Raw genomic sequence first — 27389 nt, 5'->3', positions numbered from 1 at the left:
ATTCTGTTTGGGAAATGCTGGCTTAGAGGCGATAGAACCCACTGACCACAATCTGCATTCCGAGAGCAGCCTTACCTCTTCTGATACCACAAATGACAAAACAAAAGCTTTAAGTGAGATTTCAAAAAGTGACACAATATGGCAGCAGGAGAAGGCAATGTGCTTGTCTGCGAAATCCAGTGATGAAGCTTGATTAAAAGATACTATGTTGACATAGAAACATCAAGAAAGTGAATCATTTCAGACAAAATATAATTCCAGATCTGAGTCAAATGCAATCACATCAAGTGTTTAATTTCAAGAAGGCTCGTATCTTTATATGCAAATTTACACCATCACCAAGCGGATGCTTACCAAGCTTCTTCAGTTTTCTTATTACAGTTGTGCTACAAAGAGATTCTCAAAATAGCAAAAACAAACACTGGATATACTTTAGGTAGAATGACTGTTATTTGGCTATATTTAAACAACCTGACTAAATTCAAGAGAGAGAATAGTTTCTGAGCAGAGTCTTGTTGATTCTTTGGCTGCCTCCAAGATACTGAGATGACTTCTCAAAAAAAGGGGGGGGGCACCTGAGTAGGGAAGATTCTCTTACAAAAAAATCCTCTTACACAACACAAAACCTGGAGCAGCAGATAGGACTGACAAGCTGATCAGAAAGGGATTGGTTGCTTATTTCAGAGTGTCCCAAATCAGAGTTGTGATGAAAAAAAAACTCTGAAGGTAAGGAAGGAATAAAAAGATCTCCCACTGTCTCCTCTGAAAGGACCTCTCCCCTCCACAGAAGGCTAAGCCACTACCGTGACGTGTGCACCCCCCTCGCCAAATGCAGCCTGCAGTCTTTGATACTGGCTGCCTCTCATTGACCCAGCAGGGAGAATTAAATTATCCAATTATAAAAAGCACTTTCACACATTTTACGTACAAATTACCATGCCAATATATTACATCAGGGCATAATTTTAGTGGTTTTACAAAGCAATAAATGCCCCGGGTAAATATTTTATTTGCCCCTCTGTAGTTCTGTTCTTTACGATGCTTCTTGCTAGCCGTCCTCCGAATGACCGTGAAGTAGTCGGCAGAGTTGCCAAAATATTTGGGAACTTCCGGTTTGTCATCTGCTCCCAGAGTAAATGTAGAGTGCATTCTGGGACAGCCTCCAATAACTCCACCTGGGGGCCACTTCATCTTTGGCAGCAAACTACCACAGGACAACAGGATGAAATAACCTTTGCTTTGGATGTCATCATTGAATGCTCACGACCACTTTGTTGTGAAATGAGCTTGATCTGGAAGAACTGAATCAGTTGTGGCTTTCAAGAAGATCAGCTTAATGTTAAGAAGCTAGGTATGGAGTAGTTCTTCCCCCAAAAGGTTTAACAAGGGTATTGCGGGGGGTGGGGGGGTTTAGGAATGGTCACCTACAGCATTTGGCAATCCAAATAAGATACTGCATTGTAAATCAGCTGTGATGGGTTATCTAGGGTTAGTCTGTCAGCATCTTAAGGCTACTGAGCAGCAGCACATGGAAAGGAGGCAAGTTGGGAGACAGAATAAGAAACGGTATGTTTTCAGAACAAAGATGCATCTGCATAAATATCGGGGTGACGTCTAGCAGGTGATAGTATTATTTCAATAGGTCTCCAAGGAATTTCAGGAAACATGCCTACATTCAAGTCTAGACCAAAGATGACCAGACTAAAAGCTGTCTCCTGAAGGAATGTGCAGGATGTGCAGCAGACTAAGGAGGCAATGCAAATAATCCAAAAAGTGGAGTATGGGATGCACTTGTATTACCCTTCAACTATTTTAACTGATAGTATTTCCACAACCTGACAAGTGAACAGACACCTGAGTCTTCTGCTTAGAAGATCTGTTTCACAAGAAAGTTACTGATGTGGTTTCAAGTCTAAAGTTCAGATTCCATCAATGGAATGCTTCCCTGATAGTTTTATATGGTCCTGAATACATGCACCTAGAAGTAACTGAAATCGATAGGAGTTATTTCTATGTAAATGGATTTAAGATCAGGTGGTATTAAGAGTAAACAGGTAAAGGTAAAAAGGTAAAGGACCCCTGGATGGTTAAGTCCAGTAAAAGGTGACCATGGGGTGTGATGCTCATCTCGCTTCAGGCTGAGGGAGCTGGTGTTTGTCCACAGACAGCTTTCCGGGTCATGTGGCCAGCATGACTAAACCGTTTCTGGTGCAGCGGAATACTGTGACAGAAGCAAAAGTGCACGGAAACGCCTTTTACCGTATTAAAAGGTTACCCCTGCCCCAACAGCTTATATGCTTTTCAAAGTTTTCCACGTTTATAAAAATAACTCTTGGTCAAACAGCTGAACAAACCACACTTTACAGTAAGATGAGTTTAGCCTTTATTTATGCTCTAATCAGTCTCAGGTGCAGTGGTAATACAGGAATAGGCTCCTCAAGTCCACCACTCTCACAAACTGGTGGAAACCATTTCACAATCACAATAAAAAGTTAAAAAGTGTAAAAGGCAATCACATTTTAAATGTAATTTTAAAATTCTTCTTCTCAATCAGTATTTCATCACAATTTGAACACGCAAGTAATATTAAGCAAAACCCACTACTTAACCATTCTTTCCTGCAACATTATGTTTCCTGCATCACATGCCATCACTCCAAAAGGGGCGTTTTGGATGCTGGACCTTCTTCCGCGACACCTGATATCGCAGCCTGCCACAAACACCCAGATCATGAGGTAGCGATTAGCTTTGGATAGTGAGAGAGATGCACTGTGCCTCTCTCATTTTTGGAGACTTCAGCCATCTGCTACCTTGGCTGGGAAGATGAAGCTTTTCCCCTTTGGAGGAGGGAGTAGTAGGCCGTGTAGCTGAGTGTTATGTACTGAGCTGAATCCTAGAACAATAGGATTCAGAATCAGCAGTCTGATTGGTCCGCAGGAGCTACCCAATCCAACTCCAGGTGGAAGTGAATCTGAGCAGCCAATCAGGTTGCAGATTCACTTCCACCTGGAGTTGGATTGGGTAGCTCCTGCGGACCAATCAAACTGCTGATTCTGAATCCTATTGTTCTAGGATTCAGCTCAGTACATAACACCGAGGGAGGGAAATTGCCTCCTTGTAAGTGCTCCTTTCAAATGCTTGAAAAGTCCCTCAAAGGTTTTTCAGCATTCGAAAGGAATGGCCACTGATTTTCAAGTGAGCACCCATCACTATTTTCAACTTTTATAATTATTATTTTTTTTAAAAAATGACATTGTACTTAAACCAAGTGAGCAAAAATAAGCAAGGGATCCTTTGGATCCTGATCTAGGCCAGGATCAAAATAACCCTATAAGAAGTTCTGAATATCCAGACGTGGTTTGGTGTATTGCTGGATACACTGTATAGCAAACTACTTTTGAAACTCAAAACTCTTTTTTAAAAATATTGTGCATGTAACACAATTTGATTTGATTGTTCACCTTAAGTGCAGTTTATAAACCAGAACAAACCAAACTCATAAGCCATGGTTTGTTGGCAGTTTTAAAACCTTGATTTACATTAACTACAGCTGAGCATGAGAGAGAGAGAGAGAGAGAGAGAGAGAGAGAGAGAGAGAGAAGGGCTGAGTATGTGTGTGTGTGTGTTTCTCCACAGTTCCAAGGGGGGGGAAAGGGGGGAATTACTAGGTTAAAAAAGCAAATAGGAAAATATATGTGGATGTATATGTGGAAAATAGATTGAAACTATCACCTAAAATCATAGCATAAAATCATAAGGCAGTTATACTGGGGTATAATATCATACAGAAAATTTAAAATATATAATAATAATAATAATAATAATAATAATTTATTTATATTTATATTTATATTTATATTTATATTTATTATTATTATTATTATTATTATTATTATTACCGGTATTATTATTAATTGAATTTATATACAGTGGGACCTCGACTTACGAGCTACTCGACATCCAACGTTTCCAACTTACGAGCGCGCTTACGATTTTTTTTTACATCCGAACGGAAAACCCATTCGCGGCTAGATGCGGTTTCCTCGACTTACGAGTTTTTAGATGCGGTTTCCTCAACTTACGAATTTTTCCGTTTCCAATGCATTCCTACGGGAAACCGCTTTTCCTATGGGAAACTCGACTTACGAAGTTTCCGACCTACGAGTGTGCATTTGGAACAGATTTAATTCGTAGGTCGAGGTCCCACTGTATCGCCCTATAACCGGAGGTCTCCGGGCAGTTCACAGAAAATATATATATGAGCATACAGACAGCAAGGGTGGTGGCAGGATGCCAAAGGTGAACTTATTTTTGGAAATAAGTTCTTGAGATTATTAGAAATACACCACTTACTCTATTAGAGTTATAGAAAAGAAAAGGTTAGTATTCCCCTCAATAAAGATGGAAGATCTCCTAGTGGCTTGTAATACATGCACATGATTAAGGCATTGCCACGTAATTTGTGGCCTTTAATCAGTTTGGGAAGAAGCCATAGCATAGGGCAAATGTTTCAAAGGCAGAAACGTCCAGGTTCAGTTCCTGGCATCTTGAAGCAAATCAGCAAGCAGGTAATGGGGAAGATCCTGAGATCCGGGGGGTGGGGGCTGCTGCCAGCAAGAAAATATAATACTGGGATAAATGGACATACTGTCTGATCAGGCAACTTCTAGTATGCCTTATTTGTACTAGACTAATTTAAGACCTGGATACCTAAAAGAACTACAAGGTCCCAAATAGAAGCTATTTAATCAAACAAAATGCTTTTAATTGATTTACCTAACTAACCCATTAATTGACTTGACTTTGCAGCTGTTGGTTTCGCAAAATAATTTCAAAGACATATGAGGCCCAGGGAGTCACCAGAAGCAAAGCAACAGCCAGTTCCCTGGCTCAATACAATTTGTTTCCACCACGGCACCAGCCCCTGAGCAAGCCCCAGCTTCTAGAATGGCAAGAGCTTATTGGCAATGCTGAGAGAAATCACCCACCGGCTCATTTTAGTGACGCTGCCTAGCATATCTCAAGTCAGGTGTGCTCGAAGACAGAGATATGTAGTTATGAACATGCACACCCAGAGTCTGCTTCAGATGAGATACCTGAGAAGGAAGTTTGGAAGACCAACAGGAGGAATTAGAAAATAAACCCAGAGGCATCTGCAAAGTGATGCCAGAAGAAGAATTACCCTGGCAAGATTTAGAAGACTGAATCAGATCCGAGTTGGAAGAAAATGAAAGGGAATTTAAAGATGCTGAGCGAGAGCTAGAAGACAAAGATGTCAAGTTGGGCACAATCAGATGAGAAGTTTGTGGACAAAGATCAGGAGAGGGACCAAGAAGCTCTTCCATGCTTCGCCCTATCCTTGTCCTCTGCATCTGCAGATGATGGACCCCAGTGGGAAGCTGGCGATGTTCTAAGAGGCTCTCCAAAGATGCATGATGCTTCTTCTTCTCATCCGCTTGTATCTTCATCCTTCTCAAGAGGCATGCTGGACTAGAAGCACTCAGATCTAGGTTATCATGTGTTGCCGAGATATTGCATAATGATGGAACACTCCTCGAAGAGGTAATGACACTTGGGTGTAGATGAGAATGAAGTTGCTTCCTCTCCTTGTCCACATTGTGTTCTTGGAAATTCATTTTGATTTTATAGGGAGGCAGTGGTGGCTTACCTCCTTCTTGAAGGTGGGGAGAAGACACACACTTGACCTCCAATCTCATTTGCCTCTCAGGGCTGCACCCATGCGACCGAGACCCTTTGGGGGATTTCATGCCATTTCCCCCCAGCTGCTCATGAAAACCAAGACTGTTTTTGGGGTTTATAAAGATGGGTCTATTCTTTAGCTCTTCTTGTGGACTTGGCATGGAGATCTTAATAACAGGCACCCAGAGTGTTTGCTTAGAAGAGTCTGGAAAGTCCTTTCTGTGAGGGTCTAATGCTCGTTGGTTTTGTCTACCACGAGGTTTAACAATATTTAAAAAAGGCTTAGAGTTGGATTGTGGAGCAACACCTTTGTCAGTAACATAAGTCACCAGTTGTTGGGGCACGAAACTGTGGTTCTGCTTAGCTGGAATAACTGGTGGGTTATTAAAAGCTCGCTGATGTACCTGGGAAAGCAGGATTACAGAAATCAAACTATTAAAACACACGTTTTTGGTTAATCACACAAGAGTATATAATTGGCAAATGTCCTTCACCATGATTAGCTTCTAACAAAAAAAGTACCAGGATTCCAGCCCGCTTGGAAAGTTCAGCTCCAATCCAGGGTTGCATGGAAGCTAGTTGCTATAACTCACAGGTGAGAGGTCACTCAGCACATGCCCAGCATTCTTCAGCAAGGCTGATTTTGCAGAGAATGCATCATAACTACCTGAATGGAACACATCAAGGGGCCGTCTTGTTCAGCATCCCATTTCTAACAGTGAGCAGTCAAATGCTTTTGGGAACTTCTCAAGGAGAGCATGAAGGCACCAGCTCTCTCCCATTGGCCCCCTCCACCTAGCAACCAGCATTCAGAGGGACCTTCACTCTGAACATGGAAGTGCCATTTAGCTATTATGGACCTGTCTTCCATAAATTGCTCTAATCCCATTTTAAAAGCTAGCTTTGCCAATGGTCATCACCACTAAGTCATGCAGCAGTGAACCTCCCAAGTTAGTTAAGTATTTTCTTTTGTCTGCCCAATCAATTCCATTGCACGACGCCAAACTCCAGTGTTAAGAGAGAGTGAAAGCACTCTCTCTATCCAAGCCCTCTAAGCATTCATAATTGTATAAAGCTCCATTACACCCTGCTTAGTCACCTTTCCCCCCTAAACTAAAAAGCCCCCAATACTCCAAAGTAGCTAACATACTAACATAGTGCCCTCTAGATTTTGTTGGACTCCAACTCTCATTAGCCCCAGGCAGCGAGGCCAGTAGTCAGGGATGATAGAACATGTATGGTAATCCGTGTTGGCTACTGCTGAGATATTCCCAACCCCCCATAAGCAAATTGCTCCAACATTTCAGTCATTGCGGTTGCCCTTTTTCTACCTTTTACAGTTATCTATCTGACTATTGTCAGCTGCTATGAGGTCCATCTGGGTGCAAAAATGCTGCAAGCATTTCACAAGTAATTTCATTAAAAATCATTTAATTCAACAGTATGCGCTGCTTCCTGCTCAGGATTTACAGGAACCCTCCTTCTTCCCTTCCCTTCCTCTGGGTATGAAATTGACTTGTATAGAAGCTGTTGTCACTTGGTCTAGTCAATTTCAGTGCTCCTTGACTGACAGAGGAGAAAGAGACCCCCCCAAATTAGAAATGACAAAAAAGGCATTTGGATTTTGACTCTCTTTCCCTCAACACTCCTCCATTACATTTGTAGGGCAATCAAAATGCAGCTGCTAGATCAGGGCTACTTCCACGAGGAAGTTGCTCCCATTGCACACAAAACTATGCAATGCAGGTGTTTCCATCTGTGAACAAAGCTCCCCACTCCTAGTCCCATTTAGCACACATTCCCACAGCCACAAGGGCAAGAAATCTGCTTTTCAGATAAGAAATGAAAATGATAGCGGTGATTTTCAGGAATCTACATTCTACATCATAAAACAGAACTGTGTATAGGACACACCTGCAAATGGAGAGTCTGCAACAGACAAGAAGCTTCTGAAGTGATAGCAATTACCATGCTCCCGTGACACCCAAGATTCCCATTTGAACGGGCAATAGCTTCTTTCAGGGCAACCGTGTTGTGTGGGGGATGCTAGTTTCTTATTCAGCAGCTGGCACAATTACAGCAGAGATAAGAGCAGGCTGTTCCTGACCTTGACCCATCAGCAGGCATCATCAGTAATAAGCCACAAAAACAAACTGGGGCTGGTGTTCAGAGTTTTATCCTCTTTTTTTCAAGCCCCCCCCCCCCCGCCTCTCGCCTTAGCAAGTTAACAAATAAGCAGCCGTCAAGACAAATTACATGCAACAGGGTCAACAGAGAAGATGAACAAGCACGACGTGCAGAGAAAGACTTTTATACAGAACTGTGGCCAACCAGGCAATAAATAAAAACAGATGGCATCCATAGCATGATAAAAGAGCTGCTGATATGCTAGGCCAGAAGGCAGCTTCCCAACACAGTCTAGGCCGGTGGTTTTCAAACTGTGTTCTGGGGGATCCTGAGTTCTTCAACATGAAGATCAGTAACAGAGAGCAGCTTCCTAGAAAGATTGTTTGCCTGCCATTGACTTGAATTACCCAGCAACATCCTGCCACAAGGACACAGAGTGTGTTCAACAGCACCCTCTCTCTGTTCATGTCAGGCAGTAGTTGAGATCCATCAGACATGGACAATATCCTCACATGAACTGAGTATGCACCTTCGAACTTATCTAAGAGATTTCTGCAATGTGCTGAGGTTTTTGCGGCAGATGTGGAAATGTTGCTCAGAACATGAATATATGTGGAAAGGGCTCCCTAACATACAAAGTTTGAAAGCCACTGATCTAGGTTCAGTTCCTGTGCATTAGAGCAGGAAAAAAAAACCCAGTCAGTACCTTTTGGGGTGGGTCCCAAAACACAATACCTACAGTACAGTACTGATACTCCAGCGTGACCACCTGTGGGGGATCAGCCAGGATGACACTGTGGGCACCTATAGACAATGGTGTTGGACAGGCAAATTGGATGCCCAGTACACACACACACACACACACACACACACACACACACACACCCCTCTTCTTTTTCTCTCCCCCCTCCCTGCTCAAGGCTAAGATTCATTTTATTTTTCTATGGCATCTATAGATTATGTGAGGGGGTACCTGGGGAATCTTTGGAATGCTGTGGGTAGAAAATGGAAGCAACTGTGCACTATCTATGGTACTTAAAACAAAATGAGAGGCTGATGGCAAACTCATCCCGAATTAACTTCATCAGAGAACTGACGCTGGTCACCATTAATACAGAAGATAGGCCATTGATTGGCCAAAAGGACCCTTTGGACTACTTCATCTGAGAAATGGATTTGCATAATGGTAGCATTCAGAGAGGTGTTCATGAGGGTTGCAGCACAGTTTCGCTCCTCTCACAATTCATTATAGCACAAGCCTGAGGCCTCATTCACCTGACATGAGAATCTCAAATCCACTTAGTGGAGTCATTTTTTCTACCATAAGGTGATATCAGTGAGTCTTCTGTGGGCTCCATTCATTAACACTAGACTTATGTACTAAAGCCCCTTCAAGCCATATGTAACAAGGCTTTTATCTAAGCACTCTTGAGTAACGATAGCAAAGTAGAGGGGTATCCTCAGAACAGATTCCAAGCAAATATCCACAACTAGGACTTTACTTCATGGTGAACATGCAACTGTCTAACGTGGGAGTTAAAAGGGTTGCATTTTTTTTTACAGTATTTATTATATAGTATTTCTACTACAGCTATACCAAACATTGTCCAGTTTTAATTTTCAAGTAAAAACCAGCAATTTCAATAGGGTAGATATTTACTTGAAACAATAGTGCAAATAGTCTCCTTTCATTTCTCCTCACTGCTGATACTTCTTGCTCCCTGGTTTAGTCATATGGATCAATCAGGGATCATGCCGTCATATAACACCATGTGACCAATCAGATTTGGGTCTGTGATGACATCAGAGGGCAAATGAGTGCACTGCAGGTAAAGCAGCAGTTTTGAATAATCAGCTTTAAAAGGGGAAAAGGGTGTTGATGGTTTTTGCAGCACTGAAAATATTTGCAAAACACTGAAAATGTCTTTGGCTCCGCTGATTTTTTTCATCCTACCCCAGGGAAAGGTGCAAAACAGAAAACATGGCCATTCCTACCTCCTTTGCCCACGCTGGCTTCTCACTGGCATTCAGCCCTTCCTTGTAATGGTAGAGGGGCTTCTTCTCTGCTGATCTCTGGTCCTGCCTCTGCTGTTGCTGCTGCTGTTGTTGCAGGGAGACCAGGTAATCCCGCTCCTGTTGCAACTGCCGCTGTAGCCTCTCTGCCTGCCGTTGCTCTTCTAACTGCTTGCGCTTATATTCCTACCAAGACATGTAAGCCAAACAAAGATTTAGAAGCAGCATGGCAGATTGAAAGGTACACAGCCAATATGGTGTTGAGGGAAATAACAAAAGGCAAACACAGATACATATCAAGTGGAAACTTAAGCCCAAATAGCAAGGATGTAGTAACCCTAAGAGACCAAATGGACCCTGGGTCTTGCAGATGTTGAAGCAGGGTTCTCTTTTTACTTGTGTTGTCTGGGTGGTGTCCATTGTAAAGCATATTGCTGATTAAAAAGGGATTCTTTTCTATTCTTTGTGCTCTTTACCCTGTCCCCAATGTATTGAACTACTTACTCACACTGCTTCTGAAACGATGTGCTTCATAATTCCTCTGACTCTTGACACTAGACATTCATGTGGCCTTGAGACAGCATGAACTCTGGTCCACACCATCTCTTTTCAAGCTCCATCAAATGTGACAACTTTGGGGGAAGCGGGGTATACTCACAAAACCATCACATTTTGTTGGGAAATTGTGACAGTCTGAAACAAGTGTGGAAGCGGTTTAAGCTTGTAGTCTAACCATGCCTCCTAAATCATGCATATTTGGTATCTGGATGGTACCACCGGGTTATCTGAAAATTAGCTTGAATGCATTGCATGCCCAGAGAAAAGTCTGGAAAACCTGTTACTGAGGCAGTTTATTTCTTTCTAAATAGTTTATTTTAAACTTGTTGCTTTGTTCAGTTAGTGGTCCAATTTGTAATTTTACAGCCTTGAAGTTCTGTCCCTTCCTATGGTTATGAAACTAATGGAGGGAAACATTATTTATGGAATGAAGGATTTGCATATGCCAGCCTTTCCCAACCTATTGCCCTGCAGATGTTGAACTCAAACTCCCATCAGTCCCTGCTAAATGGCCTGTGGTTTGAGATGATGGGTGGGAGCTGTGGACCAACACATCTGGAGAGCTCTAGGTTGGGGAAGTCTAGCATACGCTGTCCAGTCGTATAAATTAATGGATCTATTGGGAAGAGGAAAACAAGGCATGACCTCTCCAACAGCATTGATAAATATAATACTGTTTTTTAAAAGAAAAATGAAAAGAATAACAATTCGCATCCAAAATAAAGACAAGATATAAATTTAGCTTAAGTGGCAGGGTGGGGAGAGTACAAGTGAAAGAGTATATATGCAGGAAATTCAGCAAATAAACCATGTCAAAACTGTAAACAGCATGAAAAGGCAGTGCAAAAATGTTTCTGTCAGGAATGTAAAGCTAAGCAGCCTGCTACCGAAATATGCCGTCGAATCCTATAAAACCAAGAAGAGATTACAGGGAGCAAGTACATTTCAGTTAGATTGTATTCCAGCACACAGTGCCAGTAGCTTTCAATTAATAGCTTTGCAATAAACACAGTAGAGGCCTGTTCCTTCCATGAAAATGAAGGATGTTCTAGAAGCGGACTGAGCAGAGGAAAAGACGTGCACAGCGATGGCTGTTCCAGTTATTGGCAGAAAGGCAACGAAAACATTCAGAGCGTGGCAGCGCTTGCATTCAAGGAAGAAACCATTCCTTAGCACAGCAGAGAGTTGGACAATTCTCTTGCCAGGTGATGGGAGAGAACCTGGGTAAGAGTTGGCAAAATAATTATTGAACGGGACTCTCCACACTCACATTGGCCTAGACTTTTAGGACTGCCACCTAAAATTGTTGTTGTTTTAATCAATAACTACTTTGATTCTGTGCCTTTTGGTTTCGTAACTTCAAGCCTGGTCACTGGTAGTCCACCTGCCCTTCAATACTGCTCTCACAGGCTGCAACTCAGGGAGAAGACACATGCTTTCCTATGAACATGGGTGTCCTAGAAGCAGTAGCAGGAATACTGCATTTCAGACTATATGTGCTTGATCCTCATTTCAGACTATATATGTTTAATCCTTAATCTGGCCAGCTCTAGATAGCAGGTGACTATTACTATAAAAAATTAAATGGCCCTGTATGTTGGTGCAAATATCAAGGGAAAAATTGCCTTTCCCTTCGTGCTGTGGGTGCACTCAATCTGAATTAACTCCCCTAGAGATGCTAGTAGCTGTAGATCCTTGCCTGTTTATTTTCTCTTCTGTAGCTACCAGCAGCCAGGAGTGGATTTGGATTGGGGCGGTAGCATGGACAGGGGAAGGGGCTAACCTCTCTCAATGTCATGCCTCTGATCCAAATTGTTCCTGTCCTAGCAGCTGCTTTTAAGAAGAAGTAAAATACACCAATAGAGCTAAGCATGAAGCTCCGAAGTAACATCTAGTTAGGGATCAGGATATTTATCTCTTTTTAACAATGCACCGACTCAAACTAGTTAGGGCCAGATAAAACTGCTTCCTGGGCTAGAGCCAACCCTCGGACTACCAGCCGGCCATCCCATTACTGCATGCTCCCCCAAACATTTGAGTGTGTTGGGAATTTAATAAATATTACAAATGCCAATGCTTGAACAAATTAAGGTACTCAGATTTATAATGTACAGGAGAAAGGCAAGTCTCCGAAAGAGATGGCAACCCTATAAGTCTGAAGGCCTGGTTACACAATTTGTTAATAACATGCATTCTCACTATACACAGAAAGGGCTGGGCAAAGGATGTGACAGGGATCCTGACTCCCCATTACCAGAAGTAGAGCTTGCTCCTGCAGTAATTGCTGCTGCAGGATCTCTAACTGCCTCTGTTCTTCCTCTAACTGTCGCCTGATGTATTCCTGGGTGCGCAGCAGGGAGCAGAAAAAAAGGAGAGAAAAAGAAAGAACCGTAATTTCAAAGAGAAAGAAGTGGCCACATGTTGAAATTCGAAGAAAGAACTGCAGAAACATTAAGGAGAGGAACCAAAGGGAATGCAATGTTATTGTGATGCAAAGCATTCGGATGAACACCATACAACTTTGAAAAAACTGCTGATGAGATACCACCAAAGTAGATGGCATAGTAACATTCACGGCTGCCTGTATGTTATGCATAAAATAAGGAAGGCAATTTCTGGGTCACAGTTACCCAAATTCTGTAAAAAGAGGTAGGGATAAATCATCTGATAAACTGAACAGAAATGCAACCACAACTGGTGAAAAGCTCTTTAAACAAATCTGATCAGATGTTGTTCAACCAATTTGAGAACAAGCATTCTACTCAGACTTGCTATTTTTTAAAAGCAGGGGTGGCTCATGGACCACCAGCTGATGCTGAACTAAAACTCCCATCATCCCTGATCATTGGCCAGGCTGGCTGTGACTGATGGGACGTGCAGTTCAGAAACATCCGGAGGGTCAAAGTTTAGGTGACTTGGCTACCTCCAAGCTTGATTCAAGTACCCAATTGCTGCACCAAGAAAAGCTGAAATATGTCTATAAAGGTGCAACTTTTCTTTTGTGTGGTTTATCTGGGTGCTGCTCATCATCATGGTGTTGGGGGTAGGAAAATGATGGCTGTAAGATTTTTACTTAAAGAGCCCATACAGCCTCTGGTCTTGAAATTTTGTTTATCAGGCACTTCAACCCCGTCTTCATGCCAGATGGGCTGAAAACGTACTTCTCTTTTTGAAAATGAAGTTGAAAGCTGAGATTTAATATTATTGTCATCAGTTTCAATATTAATAAATTCCTCCTGTATTTTCTGTATTTTGTTTACTTAATATGTTTAAATAAATAAATATTATTATCCTCCAAAGAGCATAAGGTGTTCTAAAACACACAGTAAAACAAATATAAACAAAATCTTAACATCATAAAATTCAAATAATCTTACATTAACTCATTCTAAATGTTGCAACTCACCCTAAATTCTGACATTGGCCAAAAAAAGGCAGGATGCAGACCATCTTGCCCGTTTACTACTAGACAGTACTCACAGATCATGATAAACCATGGTTTATCTTGATGAGCATGAGCTGGAGCAATTCCTGGGCTGGCACACACCAGTAGCAGTTGGTGTGGTGGGCAAGAGCCATGGTGCTGCCCTCCCAATATCACCATCATGGCAGCTTGCCAGGGCAGCACTTGGGCAGGATAGAGTAGCAGTGAGGTCAGAGCTGTGTGAATGCACTGATGGAGCCCATCTTTCACTGTCGTTAGTACACCTGTACATTCCTAACTTTGCTACCACCCTGCATAGCTGCCAAGTTATCCCTTATTTTAAGGGATTTTCCCTTATGCTGAATAGGCTTCCTCGCGAGAAAAGGGAAAACTTGGCAGCTATGCCACCCTGCCCAACACCAGCTGCAGTGATGTCTGTATCAGGAAAGAGGTTCCACACCTGGCACACTCCCCACTATCTATCATGACCACAAGGAGTTTGACACCTTTTGCCTCCATTTTGGAATAAGCACGGCTTGCCATTTCATCCAAATTAACTGTGGTACATCTTAACTGTGTTTTGTTTGAAACAAGTCAGCTGCAAACCATGGGTTGTAAAGGTGGCTCGTTTCAAACAAACCATAGTTAAGATTAACCAGTTTAATTCAGGGTGTAACACTAAACAGTAGTTAATCAAACATGAAAGCAAAATCTGCCATTCTCCTCTCTGTGGTCATGCTGGAAGAGGAGAGTGTGTGAGCCTGAGGCGCAGCATGTTCCGGTAATGATAAACTGAAGAGTCCATTATAGATACCTGAGTCAATTCTAAACATATTCCCTATTGAAAGCTAGAAAGCATCCAGAGACAAATCACCAACACTTTTTTTTTTTTGCAGAGAGGAAGTGGTGGTGAGAAGAAGATACCCAGCTTTATTGCATTAGTTAGTGAGCAGGCGAGTCACATAATGGACAGGAATCAACACAGAACAAGTGACTGAGAGTTTGGCAGCAAAAGCAACAGAGCACACAAGTGTAATGAATGAAGCACGGTTTCTTAAATTTCCAAGGGCAGAGTCACTAAGCCACTTTAATGCTTATTTTGAATCAGTGGTGACTCTGAAATGCCAGCTGGAAGTGGAAGTGAAGACTTTGGAAACGAATGTCTGAGCAAGCAATCACATGTACAGATCCCAGCAGACTGTGCAGCTGCAGGTAATTTTTTTTTATAAAGCACCTGCAAGGGTTCACTCAAGTGAGATTGGCACTGGAGGTAAAGCACTCAAATGGCAAATCCAACATTTACAACTTTATTTGTACCATATCAAAGAACACCATTAGATTCATAGGGGTATGCAGGAATGGTGTTTTAAGTGTGCACCTAAAAATGTCATGATGCTCAGAAGCATGTGCGCGATGACAACACACATGCCAGGGAACTGCAAGTAACAGCAGCTTGATACTGAGCGAATGCACAGGGACAAAACTGGGTTTGCACAGGGACAAAACTGGGCTCCAACCTTGGAAACCAGCAGGTTCATCCATAAAAAGCAGATTCATCCTGGAGGAGATGCGGGTTACCTGCTCATGCTCGGCACGCCTCCTCTCCTCTTCTCGGCGCATTTGCTCCTCATAATGCCGTCGCTGCTCCCTCTCTTGCTGTTTCCTTAATTCCTTCTCCCTCCTTTGCTGCTGTAGAAATGTGGGAGGGGGGGTGGAGGGAGGGGAGGAACAAAACAAAAAGGGGAAAGGGAAAAAGGAGGAGGGAAAGGCAAAAGCTTAGGTTGTTTGCCAGGACAAATATAAGATCTCAGGGGAACAGCAGCACACCAGATCAGGAAGTGGTCTCACAAGGTAATTTGGCCCATGGCTGTACAATATCAGAGGCACCAACTTGCCATGATTTCCCCCAACAAACCCACCTATTCTGTCTAATGCGGTGAAAAGATACATCATGCCACCCTGTTGCAGAGAACAAGAGGGACTAAACCACACCAGCTGCTGAACAGATGTAAAGGTAATGAAACAGTCCTGTATGGCATTAAGCCTAGACATCGAGCAAATTCAGTAAGCATGGAACAATCTGGGTGCAGATGTCACCTCTGGGCCACCCACTGTCAGAAGACCCTTATGATACAACTTGTTTTTTATGTATTTATTTATACCCCACCTTTTCCCCCATATGGAACTCAAGGCAGCTTACAGGTTAAAAACAAGAACTGTTAAAAAAGCACGGAGGGAAAAGACCAGTCATTAAAAAGCAACTAAACATTAATAGCATGAAAACTACAGTCAAACTTTGGTTCCCGAACAGCTTAGTTGCCAAACAAATTGGCTCCCGAATGGCGCAAATCCGGAAGTGTTCTGGTTTGTGAACATTTTTCAGAAGCTGAACACCCAACGCAGCTTCTGCTTGAGTGCAGGAAGCTCCTGCAGCCAATTGGAAGCCGCGCTTTGGTTTTCGAACGGTTTCGGGAGTCAAACGGACTCCCGGAATGGATTACGTTCAAGCACCAAGGCACCACTGTATATGCATATATAAAACCTGTTTCAAACACACAAATAATTGCACTTTGTATTCACAAGTAGCTAAGTGTAACTGAAACAGATTCGCTCTGTGTTGGGTGGCACCCAGTACTACTTGGACCAAAGCTAACAATACTTTGCTGGATTAGAATGAAAGCCGTGTTTAATTCTCCTTCGTTTCCCAAGCTGGCCAACGAGATGCTTTTCGGAAACTCACAGGCAAGACACAAAGGCAACCTCACCTTTCCTGCTATGGCTCACCAGCATCCGGTATCTGAACCAGCATGCTGACTCTGAACCTGGAGATTCTATCACAGCTAATAGCCAAGGATAGATTTTAAATAGCATGAAAGGGTCATTAGAGCCAGTATAACCCTATTTTCTGTGGTTGTAAGTTTTTTAATGGTTTTAAACTGCATTTTAAATTGTTGGGCCCTGGGACCCATAGGTAGAGGGCATGTAAAAAATAAAATAAACAACAACACCCTCTGATAATAATAATAATACTGCACACAGACTGAAGAATCCAGTTTCAAGTAACATTTCTTGACCATTTCTACCAAATTCCAATGAGCATACATATATAGGTACAACTATCTGACTTTTAGAAGACATCGGAAGGCAACCCTGTTTAGGGAAGTTTTTAAGGACTGATGATGTTTTTATTATATTTTTAGATATGTTGTAACCCACCCAGAGTGGCTGGGGAACCCCAGCCAGATGGGCGGGGCAAAATTATAAAAATGTTGTAGTTGTTGTTAAATTAAAGCAGGTCACAAAGCTCAGCTCTTTGAGGAAAAGTGACTGGGAAAAGCCCATAATTTTGCACCGTCACATGGCCTGAAAGACAGCTAATATATTGGAGTGATGAAAGGCTGAAGAATTGTGTTTACATCGAATGCAGGGAATCAGGACTCGCTTGGTGGAGAGATGCCTGGGTTCAGCACAAAAGGAGACTTTTGCACAAGAAACTCACTGCAGCCAGCTTCCACACTAGACATTTACTGTGGAATAGCTATGCTTTGACAACTCAATTTTTAATAGGACATATGCATAACATTGGGAATTATTATTCTCCTAATGCGGATGGAGGGTCTAGGGCTACTGAATTCGTGACAGAAGAGGACAGGTTCAAACAAGGGAGTTCAGTCTCTTAGCTACATCATGTCAGCTCTTTAAAGCAGCCAATACTTTTTTTTAAGTAAGCCATACTAATTCCAATAGCAATTTATGTTGTTAAATGCATAAATGGCTGTATTCTAACATATGCGTGCGAGGGACCAAAGGCAGACATATGGTATCTCCAATTCCCCTTTCAGCACCAGGAAGGGGCACTGAGGCCCAGCTGGGCAGAGCCAATTTCCCATACAGCTGTCTGGATTGGGTCCCAAATATTTCTCCCGGGCAGCCAAATGGGCTGCACATAAAATAATCAGGAGTGGTGGAGATTTATAACAGGGGAGAGTGACCCACTTCTTACAGTGTTGCTACAATGCAATTTCAAGACCCTGCACAGAATTCAGAGCTTTCACCAAACCATGTTAATTTTCTCAGGGAAAGAAAAGGCTGCTGGTCCAGTCATTTGAAAGTCAAGCTGCTGTTTTGTACGCTAGCAACCTCTTTGCGGGGAAATCAATACAGTCTCATAATTACATGCCACTTGGGTCCACAGTGCAAAGCATACTCAGTATTGATTGTAGCCATGGATGAGATGTGTCTACAATTGGGCCTGTGTGTCTTGAAAGAGAAATGAAGATGTGTAAAATCCTTCATTAGTAGTGGCATTAAGCAGTCTGGCAAACATCAGAAACGCAGAGCTGGCTGGCTGGCTTTCACTGCATGCCATTTTAGCTAAAAATGTATTACGCCAACCATATTTTGATCATGTTTTCACCGCTCCACTGTTGAGTATTTCACTGGTTTTCTATTGCGATGCTCACCTTTCACTTTGAAGAATTTACTGCCCTTCTAGCAAAATCTGCTTCTAGTGCAATTCCTGCAACTTGATTACATGGTTTTGCTGGGGTTCACACAAAGCTACACTTCTGTTGTGAAGATAGCGCTGCAACATCCTGACCTTCAGTGTGGCACTTCACGAGTCCACAGTTCATGTTATTTTTTAAGAAAACTAAACGTTGCAAAGAGGCGCAAGCTATCTGTTCCATCGCTTTTCATACTGTCCTGCTATTTCGTTAACCTTTCAGTTTATTGATTTACTATTTGCTCAGTAGCTATATACTTCATCCACTGTGCAAAGCCAGGCTCCAGCCTTATATTTTGAGTGCTGAAGATTAAACAAGGTTACCCCAGTTCGATCCATTAAGGAAGAGTGTGGTGTTCCACTATAGGTAAGCATTTTAACGGAATTACCCCACTGAAATGTGCCTGAGACCCAGTTGTCTCATCCTGCAGAAAAGCCCTGGGCAGGGACAGTGCCCAGGAGAAGCTCAATTCTTGCCCAGACTTTGCCCACACTATCCTGATTAAAACCAAGAAAAACTTGTACAAATAGCACAAAGCCCATCTAGTCCAGCGTCCTGGTCTTACAGTGGCCAGCCAGATGCTTATGAGAAGCCAACAAGCAGCAGCATGAGTGCAACAGCATTCTAGCCTCCTACAATCTCCATGCTGCCTCACGCCATGGAGGTAAAACCTGAAGAGTGCCAGACTTCTACAATACAGCAGTACAGGTATCTCAGCCAGGTAGTATTCACATTCTCTGCTCATTCTCATTTACGGTAGCTCTTTGCCACCACCTAATAGGCTATAGTTTAGTGGCAGAGCACAAGGTCTATGAACAGAAGGTCTCAGGTCCTGGCATTCCACTTAAAAAGGGTCTGGTAGCAGATGATCTTAGAGCCCCGGGGTAGGGAACTTCTGGCTACAACTACAGTGACAGGGTGGGGTGGGGAAGGTGGGTCTCTGGAGAGCTGCTGCCAGTCAGAACAGGCAATTCTGGGCTACACAAACAAATAATCTGACCCGATATGCTGTAACCCACCTAGAGTGGCAGGGGAAGCCCAGCCAAATGGGCAGGGTATGAATAAAATCTCCTTCTCCTCCTCCTATGGGAATGTCCTTGAATTGAGGTATTTCCCTGCTTTCATCCTGCCTGTCCTCTTTCTGCATTGCTACCTTCAACCCTATGGTAATTGCTGCTCCTCTTAATTTCTCGCAAAGAGAAATTTCTTCTGGATGCAACCCTTCCTTATCCGTAACAGTTCCACTGTCACACTGACAACACTTGCACCCCCCTTCCCTAACTAAACACAATGCTGACGCCTCAAGAAACGCGATTTCCAGAGGGACGTATCTGAGGCCTTTGTCAGTCAGTGATAGCATAGGAAGCTGCCTTACAGTGAGTTAGATCACTGGTCCTCTGGTGTTGTGTATAATGTCTCTCATTAGGTTTCCAGGGTTTCACAGGACAACTTTTCCCATCCCTACCTGGAGTTGGCAGGAATGAATCCTTCTCCTCCCCTCCCCCATCCAAAAAAGTAATACAAAAACAAACAACAACAGTTACATCGTGTAATTACTGTCAGAAGGTAAAATGCTCTAAACACTTTTTTCCTTTTTACATATAGGTAAGCGTATATTTAAGGTCCATTAGCATCCTGGAAAATTCCATTATACTTCATCAACTTAATCTCTTTTCTATAATCTGATGAAAAGCTTTGATAGTGTTAAATACGTCCCTGATTTGTATATGAGATAAAATCTTGCCACGCTTTAAGAAAAATCTAATATATTGGCTTTACTTTTAACTACGGTAACTTAAGTTGGTATGTCAATTTTTCTGCCATGACGATTTGCCACAGCTCAATGTTCCAAGAACTCAATGTCTCAAGGACTCTGCAGTTTTTCTATTTTTATTACCCTGCAACCATCAACATAAATATTATTAGTTCCTGAGATGTCACTTTCCCATTTTGCCCCTCTCAAATTGTAAAAGAGCTTATAACGGTGTAACATAATATAGTGTGGTGATATGTAATGTTTGCTATTTTTACAAATATTGTATTCCAAGACTGTAATGCAGATGGTTGCAGCGACTCTCCAGGGTTTCAGACAGGTGTCCCTCTCAGCCCTACCTGGAAATGCCGTAAACTGAACCTGGGATCGTCTGTATGCAATGCACATGCTCTAGCACTGACCTATTACTCTTGCCCTAAAGAGCAAGTGTCTTTTTGGAACACAAGGGCTTCCTGTTTCACAGGAACTTCGCTTGAGTAAGCAGCCCTACCTGAGTTTTGGTCTGTCTTCCATTTCTGGTCTTGCTCTTCATTTCAGATTTGTGGCTTATTTTACAGTCCTGCCCCCTGGTTTGCCTTCTGATCCCTGACTCTAGGTTCCCAGCTCCTGAATCACTCTAGAATGCTGCCCATAGCCTAGCTTTGACACCAAACTTCCATGACATGTCTGGCTGTGCTCCCAGAGGCCGAGGGCACATATAAATTCAAAACAGTATCATGCCACTTTAAATAGTCATGGCTTCTCCCAAAGAATCCTGGGAACTGCAGTTTATTAAGGGTGCTGAGAATTGTTTGCACACCTCCTACACGCCTCACAGAGCTTCCATTCCCAGAGCTACATAAAATGGGGGATTACAATCCACTGTGGGAATTGTAGCACTACCTGCCATAATGATCAGTGTTTGCTGGTTTATTTATAAAGTGGTATCAGCAGAAAAGCACAGCAAAGCCAGCGATCAAGTTTCCAGCTCTCTACCATCTGTTCAGGTCATAGGGTGATCTGAAAAGCTTTAGAAACTCAAGAATATTCGGAAATCGCCGTAAAGCAGCTCTCTCTGTCCTTAGCTGTTCAGCAAACTGCAGCTGCATTTCCAGAGGGTTCCACACACAGTGTTTATCCTTTCCTGCTTAATAGCACATCTGCAGCATAAAATATAAATAAACTCTTTGGCCTTTTTAAAATGCTAAAGCCAATTTCGATATGCTCGTCTAGCGTGAAAGATCAGGACCAAACACTTCCCTCCCAAGCTAGTACAGCAGTCATGCGTCAGGTCACATCAGACTGACTGTTAACCAAAGTAATAGCTAATTTTCTTCTAGGACTTAAAAAAGAATTAGCTCTATGGCTTCACTGGCTGCTTGGGTTCTGCAACTGGCATGGGATGACCCCTGAAGATTACGGCTGATATGTAAACTGGATTACAAGCAGAAAAGAATCAGCATAAACATGAAATACTACTGCAACCAAAACTGGGGGTGAAAATTGGAAATTCATGGCTAAATTCACATTCCATGGATGACTACCATATGTAACTGACAAAAACACAGCTCAAGGCTGGTCCACTTGCTAGTTTCATACACACAACCCTACCTCCCCTGTATTTCTGAGCTTGTTGATTTGTGATTACAGTTGTATTGCATGTCTATGGCCATTTCTATGAGAGGAAATAGACATAAAAACACATGCACACTGTAAGCATACAGATGCATGCAAATACATACAAATGCATGCACTTCTCTTTCGCCTTCATCCATGATAGCCATTTCCATTGAGATGGAATTATTTTATCTTCCCGAGATAACTGAGAAGTGTTGTCCTCTCCCACCACAGTCCCTGAGTTAAAACTGGTGACACAGAAGACAGATCTGCACCAAACATTTCAAACACATCCACTGCACATTTAAAGCAGATGGCTTCCCCCTTCAAAAAATTATGGGAACTGTAGCTCTCTGAGGGTGAAACAATCATTCTTTCTGAACTTTCTAGAATCTCCTGTCTCACTTTTTCTCCTTTGTGTCTCTGTGAAAACAATGTCCTGATTTCCCTTGGTTTTCCTGGGCCTACCGGGTTATGTTCACAGAACACAGCTCTATTATAACATTGGAAGCAAGACCACCAATTCATTATCAGGTTTATTTATCCAGCTTCACAGGTGATGCTTCAGGACAAGGTCTTTTTACCCCTCCAAAACCATTTCACTTTCTTCTTTCAAGCCACAAAGTGAGCTTATTTCTACCAAGTTCGCAATGACAGGCCTTAAATATTGATGAGGGATGCCATTTGAAGCCACAAGCCTCCGGGGCACTGCTAAAAAGGAATTCTAATGAGCAGCAGTTCAGTGGTAAGCTAGACTCCCTTGGGAACTGTAAAATTAACCAAGCCATGCAGGTTAGAACTACTCAGGGAGACTTAGTAGCCCTTAGAAGTCGCGGTTTGGAGAAATTAATCCAATGGCTCCCAACACATGCTGTCCTCAAACAAGCCCTGTCAAAATTCTCTTGCTGAGGTTAATGGCTCTTTCTCAACCATCAGCTGCTTGGAGAACATGCTTGGGTTGGTATAGCACCATCATTATGGAACTCCTTGCCCCAGATGCCACTCCACATCCCTCTTGCCTTTAGGAAACTGGTTGGAAATTTTTTTTTTATCCTAGAGAGTTTTTAAGGGGATGGACTCAGCACTGTTCACTTATTTACTAAAATACTGTAGCCCACCTTTCCATTTCTATAGGTTCCTCAAGGCTGCTAACAATCATGCCATCAATTATAATAAAATAAAACAAAACACAGATTAAATATGAGTTATTACTACGAACTATACAACAATCAGGGGAAAAAATTATAGTGCAATTCAACAGGGGCAACAGCAAAACCAAATAAGACCACATCATAAGATCTCATCAATAGCCAGTTTCCACCTAGGTCAAAAGTGCAATGTAAAAATAGCATCTTCTTCTGCCATTGAAAGAGAGGGAGCCAATGTGATTCTCCAAGGCAAATAACTTACATTGTGCCCCCACCATTACAACTCAGGAGCCGGTGCGGAACCAAGCATGATCTCCACTGGAGAGCCAAGCTTGCCTGTGGGTTGTTGTGATCACAGTTTTGACAATGATTTACTTTTTTAGTTTGACAGCATAACACAACAACTGTTAAACTTTTAGAAGAACTTATCCACAATTCATTTTATACTAGTAATCCTGTGTTGATTTGGGAACCACACCTGAGCAAGGATACGCTGCAATCTGCTGTAACAATGCATTGAAGGTAGATTTATACACTGCTTTTCCAAGAAGCAACATCACAGTCAGCCTATTTTAGCATACCAGGCTCAAGTTGCTATGCCATCTTGGACTATTAATAAGTCTTTTCAAGTCTTCCCGTTTCTAGATGACCCACTTCTATCTAGACCACAAGTATAGTGCAAACTCCCCAGGACTCACTCTGGAGAAAATGGAAAAACTGAGTTGTGAGAATTCACTAAAGCGACTCCATCTGAACTTAACCCTGCTCATAGGTTAATTATCCCCCTGCAAAGAGAACCCCTCCAATTAAGACTGAGCATTTTGTTTCCCAATAGGAATTGCTTTTTAAACTTTAATTAAGGCTTTGGCTTTAGCAAGAGCTAAATCCTTTTAAAAATTAATAATCTAGAATTGTATATCTCTTTGACACCAAGGGACTGATCCTGTCATTAAGAAATACTCATTATGCAATTTCCAGAAGGTGCATTCTAATCAAGCTGCTGTGAAATCTGCATCTGAACACCTATTTACATATGAATACATGTGCAACCCAATTCCATTTAGGGCTCTGAACAGTTCCCTGTCCCCAAGAGAAATGTATTTGATGTCAAGCAGTGATGCCCTCACCAATACAGGGAGTTTATTCAGGCAACTTCCAGGTATCCCGGTTATTTCACTACTGAGCCAATAGCACAAGCTTTACAGTTCTAGTTACATAAAAGCACACCACAGTGTGTTCTTCACCTCTCTTAAGGGAGCCACTGCTGTGTAAAAGTCTGAACAGGGATAGCCAACTTAAGTATCCCCCAGCCAGCATGGCCAATGGCCAGAGATGAAGGCAGCTGTAGCCCAACAACACCTGGAGGGCCTATCCCTGGGTTAGAGGGCTGAAGTTACAGCAGCGCAACTCAGATTCAAACTTCCCACCAGACGCAAAGTTTTCTGGGTGACCATAGCACAATCTCTGGACACAGCCCACTTACAAGGCTGTTGGGAGGATAAAGAGAGGACATCCACATCACGTATGCATCCTGAACTCTTGGAAGGAAGAGCAGAATAAATATGTAGTAAATAAATAAAGCCAGTAATGAATGCAGAGTCTGGGACTGTTTATATGGGAAGAGGTGGTCCTTGAGGTAAAGGAATCATGTGCTGAAATCCTCTGCCCTTTATGGCTGCCACATAGAGCAGAATTCCACCATGAAAAAGATCCAGAAGCTGTTTACAGCAGGCATCCCCAAACTGCGGCCCTCCAGACGTTTTGGCCTACAACTCCCATGATCCCTGGCTAACAGGACCAGTGGTCGGGGATTATGGGGATTGTAGTCCAAAACATCTGGAGGGCCGAAGTTTGGGGATGCCTGGTTTACAGCATCCTTCAAAAGTGAGTTGCAATGTGGAGGGCTCAGTTCAAAACAAAATCTCATGGAATCTGCTTTGGCCATTCTCGTGCCTGGGCTTAAACTAGACACAGTATAAATGAAGATCGGAGTAGATACAACTAAAGCTCAATATATTTAAGTTACAAAGAGAAAGCTCTGTAGAACAGCAGAAAGGCAAGATCGGGGGGGGGGCACACAACATGATAGTAAGGAGGGCTTATCAGTCTGTCTACCAAGAAAATCAGCAGACCATGGTGACAAGCAACAGCAGCAAGAAGCATAGCTGCCAAGTTATCCCTTTCTTACAGGGATTTTCCCTTATGCTGAATAGGCTTCCTCGCGAGAAAAGGGAAAACTTGGCAGCTATGCAAGAAGAAGGAACTGCAATCTGGTGAACTGGGAATCTTCTTATGGGATCAGATGGTGGGGCATGCACAATATGGCACCCTCATGAAAATACTGCCTCTCACCAAGGCTACCCTGGGCATAGCTCTGCTGAGATCTTCATGGGCGTATGTAATGGCCTCAGAGCAGACTCTTGCAAAGCCTGCATATCCTATCCATCATTGCTCAGGCTGCCAGCTTTAATTAATCTGTTAGATTAATTGTGTGGAAGAAGCAATTTCAGTCTCGGAGTCTGAGAGTTAAAGGCACATTTGACTGTTTATTGGAGCTATTCTGGTTTCAATGTGTTACTGTAATAGGAAATGGAAAGGAATGCATTACTGATTTGCCTTATCTTGCAGCAGTGAGAGGCTGCTTTTGTTGATTAAACTGCAAGCTTGCTAAAAATAAAAATAAAAAGATACCTGATGAGGTCTCTTTTTGGTAATATGCAAATATCTTCAAATTAAGTGGATTAATTAGAGGCAGGTGATTACACAACCAATTGCTTAATAATTCAATGTATAAATCTGATCAGTATTCTTGAAGAGTTAAGGAAGGGTCATACCTGAGTAGCAGAGCCTATAATCCGCATGTGCAGAAGCACCCAGTATCCCCACATCTCCATGTAGGGAGAGACTCCTATCTGAAACCCTGGAGGTGTTGCCAGCCAGTGTACATGACACTGAGTTATGTGGCCCAAGGATGCTCCTTCCTGTATGCTTTCCAAATGGTATTGAAGTCACTTTTGCACTACTTGAGTGCAAAGAAGCATATATTGCTTCCCTGCTCCCATCATGGAGAGGTGATCTCAGACTCCAAAGGCTGATATTCTCAGAAGGCCAGCTCAACACATTTTGGCACCTGAGGCGAACCACAAAATGGTGCTCTCCCCCCCCCCCCCCCCGCCAGGGAAGAAGGGCTGAGTGAAGCTGCCACCGCAGCAGCGGCCAGTGCATCCCTTGGAGGCTGGATCTGATGCCCCTGTGGATTCTGCTGCCTGAGGCAGTCAACTCACCTTGCCTAAAGGGTTGGCCGGCCCTGACTCTCACAAACAATAAAACAGAGAAAGAACTAATAGGCAACAGCATGGGTAGGCAAACTAAGGCCCGGGGGCCAGATCCATCCCAATCGTCTTCTAAATCTGGCCCACAGACGGTCCAGGAATCAGCGTGTTTCTAAATGAGTAGAATGTGTCCTTTTATTTAAAACGCATCTCTGGGTTATTTGTGGGGCATAGGAATTCGTTCATTATTTTTTTCAAAATATAGTCCGGCCCCCCACAAGGTCTGAGGGACAGTGGACCGGCCCCCTGCTGAAAAAGTTTGCTGACCCCTGGGCAAGAGCTTCAATCATTCACTGCAGAAGTTCATGGAAACAACGGAGCTGTTTCCAGCTCCTCCCCTGCTTGCACTGGGATGTCTCCTGCCTTTCTGGAACAATGTTTGCCGTTTTAATGCACCTTTCATTATAGAACTAATGGGGTATGGGCTGCCTGTACATCAGTGATATGCAATTCCCCACTGAGATGTTAACTAATGTAGTAAATCATACCAATGGAGAGGAGTGAGTGTTTATAGCAACATAAAGCTGCAGCATTAGGAAACTGAATATAACAATGAGCAAAAGAAAATGAAATCTAAAAACGGGGAACAAGCATTTCCAAACCTTTTGGTAAAAGACCTCAAAACTATTACATTTTGTTTGTACTGGTTTGCTGCTGTTTTCCTAAAAGTCCTTCCTCTCTTTTTTTGCGCTAGGTTGAGTTTTGCAGTCACTTTTTGTTTAAAAATAGCACTCCTTCCTAGGAACAATGACGCAGGGAGAGTAAATTTGGTTCCATGGGAGGCAATGAGGACAAACACATCTAATTCAGAAGGAGGGCAGTGCTGAATTAGGTGTGTTTGTCCTCAGTGACACCAAATCTGTTCAACTACATGGACACATTATGGGAGTTAAAATAAGACAGAGATGGCACCATCACTCAGTAGGCCCTGCTTTTCCTTACTGTGCAGATGAAGCAGGACTTCAGATGTGGAAGGGTGTGTGCATGTGTGTGTGTGTGTGTGTGTGTGTGTGTGTGTGTGTGCATATGCATATGTATATGTAATAGCATTTCTTCATAGGAAAGAAAATGTCCACAAAATGGGCTAGCCAGTTTTTAGCGCAACCTAATTTACTTTATACTGCATAGATTGTTAAAATGTGACTTGAGAATTATGAGTGGTCTCTTTAGTACTTCCAGAGAGTTGCCAAGATCAATGTAGAAATAACATTT

The 27389-nt window shown here is 42.7% G+C and overlaps 1 protein-coding gene and 1 non-coding gene across 5 annotated transcripts in view; one reads left to right on the top strand and one right to left on the bottom strand.

The window, feature by feature from the left end:
- The window catches only part of TNIK (TRAF2 and NCK interacting kinase), a 283956-nt gene that overhangs the window by 51297 nt on the left and 205270 nt on the right, over positions 1-27389 (bottom strand). For 2 of the 4 annotated variants that reach the window (XM_035132804.2, XM_035132806.2), the window contains exons 13-14: positions 15401-15511; positions 9823-10026 (exon numbers count right to left, since the gene is read on the bottom strand). In XM_035132804.2, coding sequence (XP_034988695.2) covers positions 9823-10026; positions 15401-15511 — 315 coding nt within the window. Of the gene's footprint in view, positions 1-9822; positions 10027-12652; positions 12740-15400; positions 15512-27389 lie in introns of all 4 variants that reach the window. The other 2 variants (XM_035132807.2, XM_035132805.2) reach the window with 2 other exon arrangements.
- LOC118094120 (U6atac minor spliceosomal RNA) lies at positions 4361-4482 on the top strand. Its single transcript, XR_004693729.1, has one exon. It is a non-coding gene; the product is annotated as a U6atac minor spliceosomal RNA (small nuclear RNA).

This window comes from Zootoca vivipara, chromosome 5, assembly GCF_963506605.1.
Source record: "Zootoca vivipara chromosome 5, rZooViv1.1, whole genome shotgun sequence".
NCBI classification, from domain to species: domain Eukaryota; kingdom Metazoa; phylum Chordata; class Lepidosauria; order Squamata; family Lacertidae; genus Zootoca; species Zootoca vivipara.
The sequence above is the reverse complement of the archived record's forward strand: the minus strand, read 5'-3'. Positions and strand labels throughout refer to the sequence as shown.